The sequence below is a fragment of the Cyclospora cayetanensis genome, unplaced genomic scaffold, assembly GCF_002999335.1.
Source record: "Cyclospora cayetanensis isolate NF1_C8 unplaced genomic scaffold, CcayRef3 CcayRef3_contig_121, whole genome shotgun sequence".
NCBI classification, from domain to species: Eukaryota; Apicomplexa; class Conoidasida; order Eucoccidiorida; family Eimeriidae; genus Cyclospora; species Cyclospora cayetanensis.
Genome location: NW_020312061.1, coordinates 47,569 through 63,999, shown reverse-complemented (window position 1 = coordinate 63,999; position 16,431 = coordinate 47,569). Strand labels below are relative to the sequence as shown.

The 16,431-nt window shown below is 51.5% G+C and overlaps 2 protein-coding genes across 2 annotated transcripts; one reads left to right on the top strand and one right to left on the bottom strand.

The window, feature by feature from the left end:
* The first annotated feature begins 888 nt into the window (after positions 1-888).
* Positions 889-7,069, top strand: LOC34619555. The gene is made up of 13 exons (XM_026336335.1): positions 889-1,041; positions 1,439-1,493; positions 1,603-1,872; positions 2,084-2,385; positions 3,026-3,184; positions 3,428-3,694; positions 3,908-4,003; positions 4,187-4,223; positions 4,371-4,922; positions 5,038-5,173; positions 5,410-5,589; positions 5,712-6,207; positions 6,356-7,069. The coding sequence occupies exons 1-13, from the start codon at positions 889-891 to the stop codon at positions 7,067-7,069; spliced, it is 3,417 nt and encodes a 1,138-aa protein (XP_026192120.1).
* Positions 7,070-8,259: 1,190 nt separating this feature from the next.
* On the bottom strand, positions 8,260-13,663 carry LOC34619554. The gene is given in 8 exon segments (XM_026336334.1): positions 8,260-8,472; positions 9,394-9,714; positions 10,022-10,078; positions 10,341-10,487; positions 10,720-10,805; positions 11,415-11,473; positions 11,802-11,973; positions 12,148-13,663. Coding segments are annotated over 8 exon segments (2,571 nt in total).
* Between the last annotated feature and the right edge of the window lie 2,768 nt (positions 13,664-16,431).

The following is a 16,431-nucleotide window of genomic DNA, read 5'->3' as shown; positions in this document are numbered from 1 at the left end:
TGCACAGTGAGGCTACCCCGCAGAGTGTACACGCACTTCATGGACGCCTTTCTCACGGCACCTTTAATGTGCACTCGTGTGCATTCTCCAGCAAGTCTCCCCTAAAGTTTTCTTTGTGAACCAAGCCAGCAAACAGACGCAAATAAATTAGGCCATCTGAGTCGCAACTCTTCTTGAATCTCGATGCTACTGCTGGCAGGCCGCCTCCGAGAGCACCTCAGCGTCCAAAGGGGCCTGGACGAGCTACCCACTCCCGTCGCTGAACAACTAGCAAAAGGGATACACAAAACAATTGAGGCGCTTACCCGCGGGGGCCCTCTTCCCTGGAGTACGTATACCGCTGCGCAAGTGCTGGCAAGTGATAGCTGCTATATATATATATATATATATATATATATATATATATATATATATATATATATATATATATATGTTGCAATTTCCCGCCTAGTTGTGTTGCTGTGGTTCCTGCTAATACGTTGCCAAGTTCACCTCTGATTTTATCCCTTCTTCCTACTGTGTTCACAGCCATCTCTGAGGCAGTCCAGGGCACAGATCCCAAGGAGTTTCTTAGAGCACTCGAGAAAGCAGGTCAGAAAAAGATATCAGCCCCTGTTTAGCTAGTTGCAGCGGCAAAACGCCCTTCCAAAATTTCCGCGAAACTTTTGCATGTTGCTCCTACTGTGCTGACGGTTCTGCTCCTCTAGGGCTTTTGCGGTTGGCACACCCTCGGATAGAGCAATACATTCTTCAGCTGAGGGAAGGTCTCACCTCGCCACAGAGCACTAGCTTTTGGTGGAACCCAGAATCTCCTCCCGGCATGAGGATGAGCACAAGGCAACCTTGGAAGGCGATGAGGGCATTTATGGGGAGGCAGCTTATACGAATATGGCGAAAGCTTGGAACCCGAGACCTGTGGAACGCGTGGAAGGACTTAAGGACTGGTGTGCATCAAGCACACCCTATGAAAGCAGTAACCAGAGTTTCATTAGTCAAGAAAAACCACCTGCAAATAAGGAAGCACAAGAAAGAATATTGAGGGTGTTTGGCTTTTGCATTCAGGAGGTGACGCCGTGGAGAAGACCACTGTGATAAGCATGCTCAAATTAGATAGGCTGGCACACATGGTGCTTGATGCTGCCATTGTTGGCCTTTTCGGCCTCTGTCGGCCCTTCGTAACTCTGGAGGAAGGCGAGGCCTTTGATTGCAACACCTGGAACCCCAATGTGCCTCTCCTCGAGCCCAGCCTCTTCGTCCCCTTTCCTGAGGTGCACTTAAACTCAAAACTTTGCAAGCAGACTATATTAAGAAGGGTTGGAATAGGCCGGGAACATGCTCTGGGCTTTGTATGCACCGGGCAGGGCTGCTTGCATGCGAGCTAGCGTGATATCAATGGGTGGCTTACTGATTGTCCCGCTACATTTTCTCTGTTCCGTAGGTTGCAAAATTGCTGGCAGACGAACCGGTGCCCGTTGAGCTCCGTTGCGATGCAAGTAAGTTCAGTCTTCGCAGGTGGGAATGGTGTAGCCTCTATTCTTCATAGCTGCGCCCAGGGTCCGCTCTTCAAGTACTTTTATTTTTCGATGCAGTGTATGCGTTCAGACGGGTCTGCTGAACGGAGTGCCGCACTTGAGGCTATAGTCCCTCGCTTCGAGAAGGCTGTCCGGGAAACCGATTCGCCGGATTTGGCATTCATTCCCACAGTATCAACATACAGAAACCGCGGTATGGATAAGGTCTGTCCTCCGTGGCATCTGCTAGTGGGTGGTAGCTTCTACAAAAATGCTGGAATTGACATTCTGGAACGACTTCAGACATTTGAAGAAGTTGTGAATGGACTACCAGTGGACTATGGAGACATGCTGCAGTACAGCATGCATCTTGCGATAAGATTCAGCCAAGGGAACGCAAAGAACACTCTTTGGACAGTTGGCAAACGAATCCAGTCTAGTCTATCAAACACGTCCTCTGTGCTTGGCACCGTCGTTGCGCGACTAGGTCAGCAACACACAGCAATTCACAACTTAAGACCTCGGTATCAAGGTTTTTCTAATGCGATCTACAAGTTAGCCATTCTTTAAAGTCGTGTATGCTTCTCTTTGTGCAGTTATAACATTACTTTCAATTACGGGTCCCCCCGAACAGGAGACAGCTCAATGGAAGAAGTTGCGATTGTTATTAGACAAAATAGAGGGCGGATTTGTCCCAATGAGGCTCATGGCCCAGGTAGACAATTACATAAGGCAATATGCGGCTCTAATAGAAAGTGCAGTTTTGTCCCGCGTTGTACCAGTGAGTGTAAGGGCGATGGCGCTTCTCTGCGTTGGCCTGTGGGCAAAGGAAAGAGGAGTATTCAGGTTTGGCAGCTATGAGACAAGACCAAAGGTCATGCTGCTTCTTAGGCTGCTGCTCTCCGGTAAGGCCTGAAGTATTATCTGCTTAGTCCTATCTGGGTTCCTCACTGCGGTATATCTCTGATGCATCCGTACAGGGACAGGTTTCTGGTGATTCGCTTAGGCTATGCCTGTTGCTTGTCTACCTGTGCCCGTTCAAATGTGGACAAATCTTTTGATAGGTGGCTGCTCTTTCCATGTCGCATATGGCTGCTTAGTCTGGATATCTGCGTCATTCCCTCTGCAGAAAATAGCGTTGTACAGGAGGCCTCGAATTTGGTCTTACATGCAATCAAACCTACCAGCAAGCAGCCCCGTGAGCTTTGGCATGACAATTTTGGTTTCCCTGTTTGCGAGTCCTGGCTAGCCTTAAAACCAAGAAAATGCATAACCCAACCCTAGGTGTGGACCGTCAGAGCGTGTATAACCTCCTGAAGTCCTTGAATTCCTTAGCTGGCACATTGAAGCCGCAGGAACCACTACCGTTGACCTCTGAGTGAATGGCCCTATGCCCACACATGGTTCCCTGGCTCTACTGCTTGTGTGTAGCTCGACTTCACCTGGGTTCTGTTGTTCGCGTCATGTCTCTCACTGCTGACGGCCGCTCACACGTGCTCTTCGCAAACAACAAGGGTATCCACGATGCTAGCTTGCCACTAACAAAAGGTCGCTTGTTGACAACACTCAACAAAGTATATATGAGGAATGTGGACCCCCTGGCTCCGATTAAGGCTGCTGCGAGCCTTCTCAACCTCATTCATGCAACCAAGAAAGATGACTTTAACCTCACTGTAAGCCTGATGCGGCACTCTTCCGCAAAGGTTAGCACTTTTCTAGGATATAATAAGTGAAAACGAAAAAACGACACATCACTTCAGCCCTGTGATGTTTGCGGAATATGCAGGAAGGCCTTGGAGGCTCCAACGTATTCACGACGCGGTTCGCTGTAGAGTATCACTGCGCCGCCATTGCCGGTGAGTTATACAATCACAGCACAATGAGGGCCTGCACTTTGGGGTCAAAGCGGTTTTGAGAATACCGCTGTGTTCTATGCGTGCGGCCCGGTTCATATGTTTGCATCATCAGAGGAAGTAATCGTCTTTTTGGGGTCTCAGCGGGGCAGACAAATGCAAAGGGAGCAACAGATCGAGTTTGTTAAGGGCATTGTCTCCACGGTCGCGTTCTCAAGCAGCACAGATTCGAAAGTTAAGCTCCGCTGCGCGTTCTCGAGCGATGAACAGCAACTGCAGAGAATTATAAAGGCCGCTGCTCGTAAGCATACCTCTGACTTTGGGGATAGAGCTCCGTTTTCCTCTGTGCTGATGCTCTAGACAAGGGTTCCGGAAGGGCGAGAGGGCATGAAGGGTCCACCGCAGCAGCACACTGCCTAAGTAAAAATAACAATCAATAGTTGCGAGGCTAACGAGGCCCCTGAATTTACATTGATTTTAGCTATTATTTGTAGAACTGTTCCGAGGCATTCCTATGCACTCTATGCGTTGTACTGCGTTCAGGCCCTGGAGCTCTACGAAGAGTCCGCCGCTTCTTCCGTCGTATGCTCCATGGCTACCAGCGCCTCAAGAGGTCTATGCTGCATAGCTTTTCCGAACGTATGCTTTGAAGGGCAGCATGTGGAGGACTTAGGGCCCATTTCGTCTCATCAGCCAGTAGTATAGCACCGTTCTTCACATGGGACCAGTCTGCAGCCTTTCTGCCATACATCTAATGGCCACACGTCTCGGCTAAGGCCAGAGCCGGATGTTCATATGCATTGTCTGTCTGTGCCTACAGAGGCAGTGGATATAAACGAGGCTGACTTCCTCAATACTGGTGAGTGTGCATGCGCGGGTCGACTGCTCGGGGGCAGCCTATCGTCTTCTCTAGCACGGTGTTTTTGCTATTTCTGTAGCAGGGCGTGGTTGCGAATGCATCACTGTACGCATCTTGTATACGCCTGATGCGGATGGGGCTTCGCAGTATTTGTTTCCAGGCGGCAAAGGCCTGGGGAGTGGATCCGTGTATTAGAACTAGAGACTGGGGTCACCCTCTCTGCTCTCCAGCAACTAAAGCAAAATAACAGACCGACGGCGTCCCTCACCGAGCCCCTGGATCTGCATGCTTTAAAGAATGTGCAGGACCAGGTGGCGATTGCCGTGGACGTCGATGATACGTGTATCTCAAGTGGAGGCTGGCGGGTCCGAGGGCTTGGTATATATGTAGGAGGAGTGGACAGTTCCTACCCACGCGGGGTAGCGTATCCTGGGATGGGAGGTCTAATGTATATGCTCTCTATGGGGGCACAGAGGCGCGAAAGAGGCAAGGTACGACCAGTACGAAACGAGGTACTTCCGGTGGTGCTGGCCTCTGCAAGGCCATCCACCAGATTTCTATTTAGACCTAAAAGTCTCTATAAAGATTTGGCGCGGATGTACACGCATGAGGCCGCGCTGCTTGGCGCAGAGCTGCAAGAAACAGGTCACATTGTGAAACATGAGAACTACATGCCAGTCGCTCAAAGCGTTTTACTAGGCAAGTCAAAACACAAACCCCAGCCATAGTGCTTCTGGTGTCGTATTCGAGTGAAGAGCTGAAGCTGTGTGAGTATCAGATACCGCTGAAATGTATTTCTGATATTTGTTCCCAGGGAAGAAGTATCGAGGCATGTCAAAGTTCACCGGCCTATGGACTTTACTGCAAAAGGGTGCACGGCTCACCCGCACGGATGACAGCGTCTTTCATGATGGGACTAAAATGATGTTTTTCGGGGACACCTACGAAAAGTGAGATCCCCCCAAAATATTGAGACCTGCAAATGGCACAACGGAAGCAATGTATTGCTGCAATCTTTCTTCGGATGCCCGCAACCCCTACATCTAAGGAGACTCGTCCGTGCTGTCTTTATCCGGCTCTCTTGGAAGTGTCCCCGACTCAAGATGAGCTTCGATAAAAGCACCTTGGAGTGTCACACAGGCATGTTCTGTTGGTTTGCTGTGCATCTCTGCTGCTGTGACCTCAGAGATCTTCCAACAGGAATCTCCTTAGGGATCATCGCCCCGCAGCAGTACGTGGCTTCACTGATGCATTTGGTGTATGCTGATGAACCACAAACGTCTCCACTTTCAATCCCGCAAACCTTTATGAACAGATCGCCTGGCCTCGTGACCCTGCCTGAGGAAGCCTTCCCGTTCAAAATTCCGTACGTACGGTTGCAAGCTACACGTGTAGCCCCTTACTGCTTTCCCGCCCGTTTGCTGTTTTTCCTTCGTGCACTAATACTTTTTCAAATGTGTCCGCATACACAGGTGTCTTTGTCTGCAGGATTGCCAACAGTAGCCCCGCTGGGAATCCTCAACCGTTTATAGTGGGCGTGTCTCTAGTTTTTAAGGTTGCGCTGCCTGAGAACCTTTTTAACCGCATAGATCAGGAGGACCTGCTATGGGATAAGCAGAATGGGTATCCATGCGATGCGATGGACACCGACACAGTGTGGACTGTCGGCGAACTTGTAGATAAGCTAATTAGACGTATCTGGGCCTCCTACAGACACACCTGGATGCACACACACCTCAGCGAACTACTTGGCGATTCCCCCCTCCCGCCTCCCCCCGTCTTCGTGCGTTGTCTCGGTGTGATTGAAGACAACATGTCGGCTTCAGTTCATCTCCAGCACATGCATAGAAGCCCAGCCACCGTGCTAAAACCAAACGATCTGGGAACCCCAATTATCCCCTTCACAACACCCCTTGGTGCGATGGTTACAGCGAGGGTGCTTGGAATGTTGGACAATCATGACCTCTCTGAGCTTGCGAATCTAGTAAGGACCAAACTTCTTGTCGCAGAGGACCTTTTAGGCCTCCTTATGACGAGCAGCTATAATAGAATTTCATGCAATATAGTAACAAGTGCAAGCCTCATCATGCTGTGCTGGGTCTTCAGCACATGATGCTGCGGCGTATGCGCAGGTAGGACGGGCTGAACGGAGCTTCAATCCGCCTCATCACCAGGCGGAAGCGAAGGCGGCTAAGGCGCTACTGTATGATGCGAAGGTAGCTGCAGGTTTGTTCCCCATACCAGCAGCTGCGCTTCTGGGATTCGAACGCATGCGAAAGGATGCCATAAGAAGCAGTATGGGACGAGCATATGCAACTCATGAATGCAAGCATGAAACAAGCAAACATTTGCTCAGCGTAGGGAGCCCGACACTCCAGCCTCAAGAGGGATCTAGCTGGACAAGTCACTTGATGGCCCTTTTTACAGAAAGGATATGCAACATGAAGGCGACAATCGTGAATGCATGCATTGCAACTCAGCAGGAAGTAGAGCTCCTAGCGGCTAATCTTGGATACTTAGCGGAGAAATTCGAGATGAAGAGCTGTGACGAAATGGCTAGACCTGCAGGCCCCGCAAACCTCCTATTGGAATATATGGAAAGAATGTGTGCTGAGCACCCAAACCAATGCGCAACTCTGCTTAGGTTGTTGGATGATGCAGCAACCATTGCTGATCTCAGATATCAGGATGCCCCTGAATGGAAATTTGCCCAAACATTCCTCAAGGCTAATGGACTGAGGCTCAACAAAGACCCTAATTGTCTAAGTAAGTCGTACAACAGCGTACATACCGTGTGCCATCTCATGTGTACAAGGTCGCATCCAGACACCCCAACAAGAAATTAGTCAGTTCCTACGGGGTAAAAACCATGCGGGCACATACTTCTATCTGCATGAGTACGAACAGTCTGGAAAGCTCAATTCAGCAAGGCCCGTACGGCCACATAAATATTGCAAACGGCGAACAAACCCATGCCTGTGGTGTACCTACACCACAGCGCCTCTCATGCATGACCTAAAAGCACAACGTAAAGTCATGTGGCTGCGCACTACTGTGCTATGCGAAAACTTCAGTTGAACAAGCCCGGTCGTATCAGCGCCTCGGCAATCCAGCATTGCAGCAGCCGGTTAAGGTGTCACCTCGCTGGTTTTCATTTCAAAACTGGGGGGTTATTGCACAACAGTTGAAGTCCTTGATGAACTGCGTGGGGCTGCACCTGAAACCAACCCTCCAAGAAGCCTCAGGGGTACCCCAGTCCTTGATGGAGACCAGGAAACGTCTACGGATTAGCACCATGCACCGTGGCGCACAGCAGATTTCCTTCCTCATGCCTCCGTACGACCAGGGACTCCAAAACAATATATGGAAAGGTCCTGTAAGGACTAATCCAACTACTACGCCAACACGCGCACGTTCCTTTACTGGAGAGCCCTCGCGTCCACAATCGGCGTCGCCTGGGCACCTCTCAGCAGGCACCGCGCCTTTCTCCGTTCCTTCTTAATTTGCTTTCGTCATCTCTTACTGCTTTAGCCTTTATGCACATCGTTTTTTTTGGAGAAGTGCCTCTCCAACAAGTTCACGAGACGCACCTCAGCACAAGAGGAGATCGTAGAGGCCCCCGGTATGAGGGACTCTTCAGAGAGACCCTTTCTCTACGCACTACCCCGATGCTGGCGCTATCGAGGACGAGGCCCCTGACGGGGGCCCGGAGAGGCCCCTCCACGTACAGTTATTCAATGGAGCATAGGAGCCCTGCACGTAATCAAAATAAGTACTGCTCTTCATGCCTTTTTTTATTCCACGCAGGGGGCCCCCTGCGGAAAGGCTGCGCGACGGTGCTTCCTCGCTGCAGCATACTGCACCATTGTGTAGAAAAAAGCATTTCTTTGGACACAACGAATGCCTTTTTGGAGGCCAAATTGAAGGCCCCACATTTTAATGCCTGTTTATTTGCTGCATTATGGGCTTTGTACGTCCTGTTGCAGGGCGATAAGCGAACGCAATGTCCCCTGTAAATCCTGCTGCTGATGTTGCCTCACTGGCCCTTTGTTCCTGTTGTTGAGGCCTCTGCTACAGCAGCCGTAACCTCTTCTGCCTTAGGCTTCTGCCGAGATACCCTCTTGAGCAGAGCCTGGAGCTGCACGTGACGAGGGGGACAGATCTCGTCCGCCCGCTGAGCTGCGTTTATGGCAGAACGCAAAATGTCTGAAAGCGCAGGAAGGACACACATTTTGGCATAGCTCCAGCTCTAAAAGGAATAGGGGAACAGATATCTCAGGCAAACAGTTTGAAAAACGAGTGAGGGCCCTTTCATCCCCGTAAATGCGCTTACCAACACCTTGTTCGCCCGTTACCCTCGAGAGCTGGAAAAGATGCTCCCCGACCACCAAAACCCGCAAACCTGAATCCGCCACAAACACAGGTGAAAAAATGTTTGTTCAGATGCGTGCACCTCTCAAAGGGGGCTTAACAATCAGCAGCGATCCATGTAATACTGTGTGGCGCAACCCACAAGGCACCACCTTTCAAAAGTAGCGCCGACACTGGAGTCATTGAACCAGAAGGGTCTCTTCAAACAGCAATACACATCGATAAACTGAATACACGGCAGGTAACAGGGTCATGGTCATCCCTACCTTCGTCTTTGAAGAGAGACTCCAGGTGGCGCTTCTTCACATATTTGCTTGCTGCACAATCAACACACACAACCAAGTCCTTGCCACGTGAAAACACATGCAGTGACTCACGTGCTGAAAACCAGCAACCATTTCCACCCTCTAAGTGGCACCGGCGAAAAACCTGCAGTGCAGGAAGAAAAGCCTTACGCCCTAGGCAGCGGTCATCGATCTCCAACACCAACTGCATGCACAAGGAAAAATCGGCAAACGCTTCGAAATAATGTACGACTGGGACAAACCGCCTCCGGAAAGAGAGAAAGTCGGCGGCGGCAGCGACTGCGATAAACCGTTCGATGGTTGAGATGAGCTGGCACTCAGTTAGGAGTCACCGTGCCCAACTTCGTAAGGGCCTTATAAGAAATCACGGGGCCCCTGTGCAGGTGCTACAAATTAGAAGGGCCCACAACGCCCGTGCCGTTGTGAAAGCAGCAGCTCTACGAACAACCCACAATCGTGAGACCGCCACGAGGTCCTTTGAAGAAGTAACGCACCTTCCTCGCAGGGCAATAAAAAGACACATTGTATGGTCCAAGTTGTTCATTGTAAACCCATTTTGCCTGAGGCCCTGCATTAGGGTTTGTCTTCTTTGAAGGGAGTTGCCGCTGCAGCTGCTCCTCTACATCAATACCTGGGCCGCCGTCCCCTTGCACCTGGCCTAGGTCAGTCTCTTCGTCCTGAGAGGCGGCAGGTACCACCTCAGCCCCCAGCTTTTCGAGGGCCCTTCTTAGCGTAAAATGCAGACGGCGGCTCTGGCGTCTATCCAGTGCTGCCTGCACACGGGATGCCTCTGCCGCTGCCGCCTCTAGAGATGGCTGAACCACACACATGCGCGGGTTCGGGGAGCAGGGGGATAGAGATACGAAGGACAAGGAAGGAACATGCAGGGAGGATTCAGGACTGTGGCGCGAGGAATGGGAGGGCACGGCACGCAGAACCGATGCACTGAGAGGCAAAGACACGCCTATGTGAAGTCATGGGCGAAAAGAAGAGAAGCGGATCATAGAGCTTAACGAGATCAGAGAGCGAGCTTGGCACAATGCATGTCCCCCTCAGCAGCAACTGGAGAAGAAAGACGTGTAACAAGCGACAGACCCGGGATCCCCAAGTACGCAAACATACCGGCACTTGAAAGTGTGGCAGCAAGTCCTTAGAAAGCTCTACCTCAGTGAGAATATCCTGAAGTCAAACGAAATGATGCGCACTCGCCAAACCTATTGAGACACTACAGAAGTGAAAGCTAAGGGGCCGGCCGTCTTATAGAAAGCGGATCAAAACAGGATTCGACCCAACGGGAAAGGAAGAAAGCACAGGCGCCAGGTGAGAGCGAAACGAGGCTGACGGAGGAGGGAGAATGATTGGAGAAGAAAGATGAAACAAAGTAGGAAGCAGCAAGAACCGAGATGGCGGCACACGAAGACGCAGACGAATGCCAGCCTACCGGCAGAAGAGCAAGCGAAGCTGCATGATCTGCCTCTATTCTCTTTATCGCGCTCTGCAGCAGGCGCGCAGCTTCGGAGGCCTCCCAAGAGTCCCCAGCCACTGCCGGGTCGAAGGCCTTTAGCGCGCAGAGGGCCCAGCAGAGACGCTGCAACAATCGCAAACAGGCAAGTTGGCGTTACGCATATGTATATATATATATATATATATATATATATATATATATATATTCGTAAGAAAGACATCCCGACGGTCAGTGGATCCTTTGCCGGTGCTGCAGCTTTGAGGCGGTCAAGGAAGGCGACTAAAGAGTATGTTATTATCTCCACTTTATTTTCTCAACGCAGAGGCAACTAACTGTAGCCAGCAGAGCAGCTCACCGCAAATACAATCGACTGCGAACGTGGCAGTTCGTCGAGCCCCGCAGCCTCGTGCAAAAGATGGACTATTAAACCCGAAAAGCGCTCTGCAAACGCAGCAACATGGCGGATGAAGAGAGATTCAGAGAGAGCGACGATTTGACGGTAGCTTTGCCAAATATGGTAACAAGGTAAAAGCAAAGAAGAAATCTGCCCCTTAAAGGGCGGAAACCCCCCCTACTCGGTCCCATCCGCTCCTGTCGGTCGTCTTTCCCATGGGTATGCTCATCATTTCGCCCTCTCTGCAGTCAGCCCTTGATCTGCCTGCCCAAGCGTCTGTTCTCGTAGCAACTTACGGGGGTCGACACCATTCAATGACACGCCAAAGAGGGCAGCAGCAGCGGCATCGGCAGAAAGCTTTTGCGCTTCAGCGTACAAAGGCGTTGCTCTGGAAACCCTCTTTAGCAGCACCTGGACGAAGAATGCCAACTCGTCCTCAGACACTGCAGGCGGCCGCACAACAAGCAGCACGGCAATACAGCATTTCCACCAGCAGCAACATATCAACATGACTCCAGAAACTAGAGCCACCAAGAGCACCAAGAGTAAGCTCCAAAGTAGCAAGCGCAGCAGCAGCGCTGCACGCGAAACAGGCTATACCACTTGCCGCACAGCAGGACGAGCCGCAAACGATATACAGGGGACAGCTAGCTCACAGAGGACGCGGTTCGCGCAGATGAGTGGCAGAAGCCGGGCAGTTTCATTCGAGGAGAGCCTGCAATTTCGGCACACATCGCGAAATTCTTTTACAGATTCCCTTTTCAGATGGGATGTCAAACCTATCAAGAAAGACGGCAGCTCGCCCCGGGAGGCTGGTGTGCATGCCGCATGCATGCAAGCAGGCAGAGACGGTGCCTACGTCCAAGGCGACAGGCATGAAGGGGCCAACACCGCGAATACCACTGGGCAAAGCATAGAGGAAAGCGGACTGAACGGAGCGCAGCTGGCGATGCAGAGCCGAGAGGCAGCTCAGCGCAAAGAGAGGAGAAAGAAGAGTGACACTGTGCATGCCAAGCTTCGAAGAAAAGCGGCCACAAGCCTACCATCTGACATTCAGTTTGAATAAACGCGTCGACTTCCATGCCACATGCCGAACAAATGCGAAAGGCGCATTCGTCTCGATAGACCATCTGAAGAATTCCTGTAAGATGCGTGCGCGTTGTGCCTCTGAAACCTCCGCTACAAACCGCTCCTGATCCAGGAGTGCCCCCGCAGCTGAGTTCATACAAAAAGCGCAAAAAATGTGCACTCTCAGCCGGCTGCATCCCTGCACAGGGGCAGCACTTAAGGGGGCAGGCCACCACAGGCTAGAAGCGACAAAAAGAACAACTCGCGCGGTTTGAGACAATATGATATTTACGCCGAGACCACTACGATTACCCTGCTCACCTTGGGTAAGGGTGAGAAGGTCGTTATCCCGAATAACTTTCCGATTTGCTAGAGCAGAGGCCCCGTGAAGGATTTGGAGCAGTTGGAGAACTTCGTATCTCCCCAAGAGGGGACAGATACGGAGGAGAACTTCGGTCCAGACGGCCTTGACGCGCTTTACAGTGTACTGCATCTGCTGCTGCATCTGCTGCTGCTGGTGCTGCTGCGGCTCCCTCGGCAACAGCTGCGCCGGAGCTGCCCGCATCAACGTTGGAAGGGCCCTAACATGGGAGGGCTGCGTTGAGGCAGGGTATGCCTCAACCTTCTTGGCGCAGCAGAAGATCAGCTCCGAGACAAGGTCGTCACAGAGACCCCTGTAGAGGCTGAGAGAAAGGGGCCCCTCACCCTTGGTACTTGCAGCGCCGGCTGTCTCCTCCCCTGCCGCTATCTGCAGCGCCTGCCGCAAGGCGGGCGAGGGATTCGCTAGGACATCACGTGCCTTCTGCGCTCCCTCTCTCGTAAGGAAGTGCATCGAGAAGAGTGCCTGCATGCGCGCTGCATTTGCAGCCAGAAGAGCTACATCGTGGGGGAGGAAGTTGCTTCGTCCGCCCCGCAGCAACTGCCGAAGCTGCTGCAACAGGAGCAGCTGCTGCTGCAGCAGCAGACCAAAATCTGCTTCATCTTGTTCCTCACGGCGCAGGAGCTCATTCAGCACATTTGTAGCGTACAGCCACTCCTTGGGGCCCAGCCTGCCCGCCAGCTTGGCCCCATTGAGACCTTGCAAGTACAGGGAGACGCTGTTCTTCGCTTCTAGAGCGTCTAGCTCTCCCAAGAGGGCAGCGCTCAAGAACTGGCGCTGCCTCTCCCGCGCAGTCAAGGGAGGGGGACCCCCTCCCTCATTCGCGGGAGAGCTCTGAAGGCCTCCACGAGGCCCCTGCGTGCCCCATGCAGCGCCACCTTGAGGTTGAGAGGGGCCCCACGCAGCCTGGCCTTGCTGGGCAGGACCGGGATACGTCGGAGCCATTCCATAGGGGCCCCCCATCGGCGGTGGGGGGTAGTACCCTACCCCGCCGACGGGAGGCGGGGCGTAGGGAGAGGCTCCATGGTAAGGAGGAAAAGGGGCAACACTTGGCTGGTAAGCATAAGCCGTTCCCCCGTAGGGGCCTTCGGGGACGCCACCAGGGTGGGCCCCTCCTGGAGGTGTGCAGTATGCGCTTGCTCCGCCATCGGCGACTCCAAACTGTCCATAGGGGGCGCCGGCTTGGGAAGGATCGTAGGTGCTGGTGGAGAGGGGCCCCGCGGGGGCCTCGAAGGGCGAGTTATTCGCATAGGGATACGAACTGGGCGCTACAGCAGAAGGATCTCCTACTGTGGTGCCATTCTGAGGCCTGGGATCTCTTTGCTGCTCGGCAGTCTGGGGGTAGTTGGGTGCGAAGGGATCGTGGAAGGCGGCGAAGAGACGGCGGGGGAGAGTGGCGGCAGTGCCAGGAGGAGGGGGAGCCCTAAGGAGGAACTGTCCGGCACGTGCTGTCATCATTGGGTGGGGGTGTCAGCAGCTGGATAGATCTAGGAGTAGAGCACAAGAAAGGAGAATAGAGGGATCTGTGGCGTGGGGAGAGAGAAAGAACACAGCGTCTCCCTCTCTTGGGGTGTGAGGGCTCCACAAAGGGGAAAGAAAGAAGAATCAAGGTCTTGCAACAGATAGACTAAACATAAATCAGATCCTTAACCTCTAACCCAAAACAACGAAGGCGTAGAGGCACGTCTCGCCCGCCTGCCGGTGCTCGTGGGTCTACGCTTCGACTTCAAACTGCAGATGTGGGGCTGCTGCAGATCGGTCAGCTGGTGCTCTCGCTGGTCCTGTATGAAACATTACAACTATTCTTGCAAGCCGTTTCAGCTTGGGAGAGGTGTGCGTAAACGGCTCTTTGCTTTGGGGGGCCCTCGTGCAGCCGTCAGACTATAGATCACCTACAGATCTAAGGTGTGCCTGCTGCACCCCAAGCTGCTGCAGAGGCAGCAAACCCTCTCCTTCTTGCAACCTACGGCTGTCTTGATTTCTTCTTTTGGTGTATAAGGGAGACTGTAGTGAATAAGAATTGCAGGATCTGTACATTCCGGTGTAAGAAGCAGCTGATCTGGGTGATCCCAAGCGTACAGGGGGACACCCGTCCTCCGAACTTTGCCGACCGCCTCCAGCCGATGTGTGCTGTTACGCGTCTTCTCCGGTCCCCCTTACGAAAAGAACCGCCACCTGCGTAGCCATTGCATACGAAAAATTTTAAAAACTACGTTCCCCTCAGTTTTAACCTCAAAAGAACTATTCTCTCGCATGGTGGCCGGCCTCGCCGAGACGGGGTCCACGAACAACCACAACAGCCATCAAGCACCTTGCAACATTTCATGCGATATTTGAAAAAATTTGCACTGTCAACTTTGTATACACACATTGTAGACACCTTTCTATTGGAAATATGAAAGCAAGAATCACAGGATACAATGCATTAGCTCTTCAGACACACTGCCAGCCATTCGGCATCTAACGAAAACATAACCACGTGGGAATAAACCGTCGTAAAAATTACTTTATCCAGTAGGTGAGACGCCTTCATACTAAAAAGACACGCTTTTATGTTTTATACCTGGTGGCTCCGGAGAACAACGGAAAAGATATGGTGGAAGCCCCCGTGTGTCGATCTGTACGGGCGGCAACATTCATGAAGGGAAGGTCCTAAGGCAATCCCACGGCGCAATAAGGAAAACGAAGCAAAGAGAAGCAAAGGAGTAATCTCCGGCAAGCTCTGAGAGCGCCGAAAGTCTCCTATAGCAATCGGCGGTTCATTGCCTCAAACATAGGGCTGCCGTAGACGCTGCTCTCAATGCGACGGGATCGGAGGTCTTCACGTCCTTGGATGGCGAAAGTGCAAGGAAGAAAATGGAAACCCCGCAGCACGCAGTATACTGCATGGCTGCCGTATCCCTGCATCGATCACAATTCTTCAGCTCGATGCGGAATGCGCATGCACCTTGACCTACTTCCAAGCCCCAAAAAGGCAGGAACGCGCATCTCGAGGCAAATTAGTCTAGCTGTCCCAAGTGCATTATAGCATATAGCAGAAATGAACCAGAATAATAGCAAATTTTGGAGTCTGTTAGGTCAAACTAAATTAGGTAGTTCAGGCGTACTATGCCTTAGAACTTTTTTTGGCAATTACCACTAAGACATGACGGTGGCTTTTTCAGGCTCTTCGAGTTCAATATTTTTAAGTACATAAGCTTATGGTTTAGGCAAAATAGTGCTTGGGCTGGGGCAGGCTTGGGTTGGATAGTTTCATGAAGTCGGTAATGGCTAGGTGCTCTGCGCATGCAGTGGCCGGCCACGGCTAGCTGCTGCAAAAGGTAGTGAAAGAGATTATCAGGAAAAAAACCCCTTATTATAAGCAAAAGTTCGAACATATTTTAGCTTTAAAACATTTTCCCATGACAGTTTTTACATCATTCAGCAGCCCTTTTTACCATCCATGGAGCCAATGATCCAAGGAAGAGCATTGCACTGGCCTTACATCTAAGGAACCGAAACTGCTGCTTTCCCCCAACTTTCCCTTATCTTACAGGTTTACTTTCTCTCTTCTATTATACGAAGACTGTGCCTAGGAATAGAATCGAATTACTTGCTTACCTTCAGAACGGTCGGGCTTTTCAACTGCGTAAGGCAACTAAGATACCAGGGGAAGATATCCTCATCATTTTTACTACACTAGTTACATTTTATTGGGAAGTGGTAAAGTGAGAACTCTCAGTCTTAGCTCTTTGTAAATCTTATTGGATACAGGGTAGAGTTCAACGTACGATTAAAATGTGTGCGTGTACTGTCCATGGTATGTGCAGCCAGCTGCAAATGTTCCGATTTAGTAAACAAGTCAGTGCTGCGCACTCTACCTGTCCATCCCCCCTATGGCTGAATGTCTGAGAGGTGAGTCTAATGGGAAAGAGAGCCCCACGTGCAAGGCAGTCGAAACTTTCAAAGTGAGCTTCATAGTTGGTGTGATCTGAAGTGGGTCCCTTTGGAGGTCCTCAGCGCAGCATGTTGTCTACGGTGATTCTAAAGCCAAAATTTTGGGAGATTAGCATAATCAACTTACAGACAAGGATTGAAAAGGCCCATCCACTTATATAGACACTTGAAAAGCAAAGACATGAGCTACCACTGTAATCGCGCTGCGGTCAATATTTTCGCGGTCCAAGGCTCGCTGTAGGCGATACCACATGAAGAACTAACAGGTCTGCATGCTCATAAGTTATAGT

Coding starts and splice junctions, on each gene's coding strand:
- LOC34619555 (XM_026336335.1), top strand. CDS start 889: ATGGCGAAAGCTTGGAACCCGAGACCTGTGGAACGCGTGGAAGGACTT. Junction 3,185..3,427: donor AAGATGACTTTAACCTCACT/GTAAGCCTGATG, acceptor AGCGGTTTTGAG/AATACCGCTGTGTTCTATGC. Junction 5,174..5,409: donor TTCGGGGACACCTACGAAAA/GTGAGATCCCCC, acceptor CTGTGACCTCAG/AGATCTTCCAACAGGAATCT.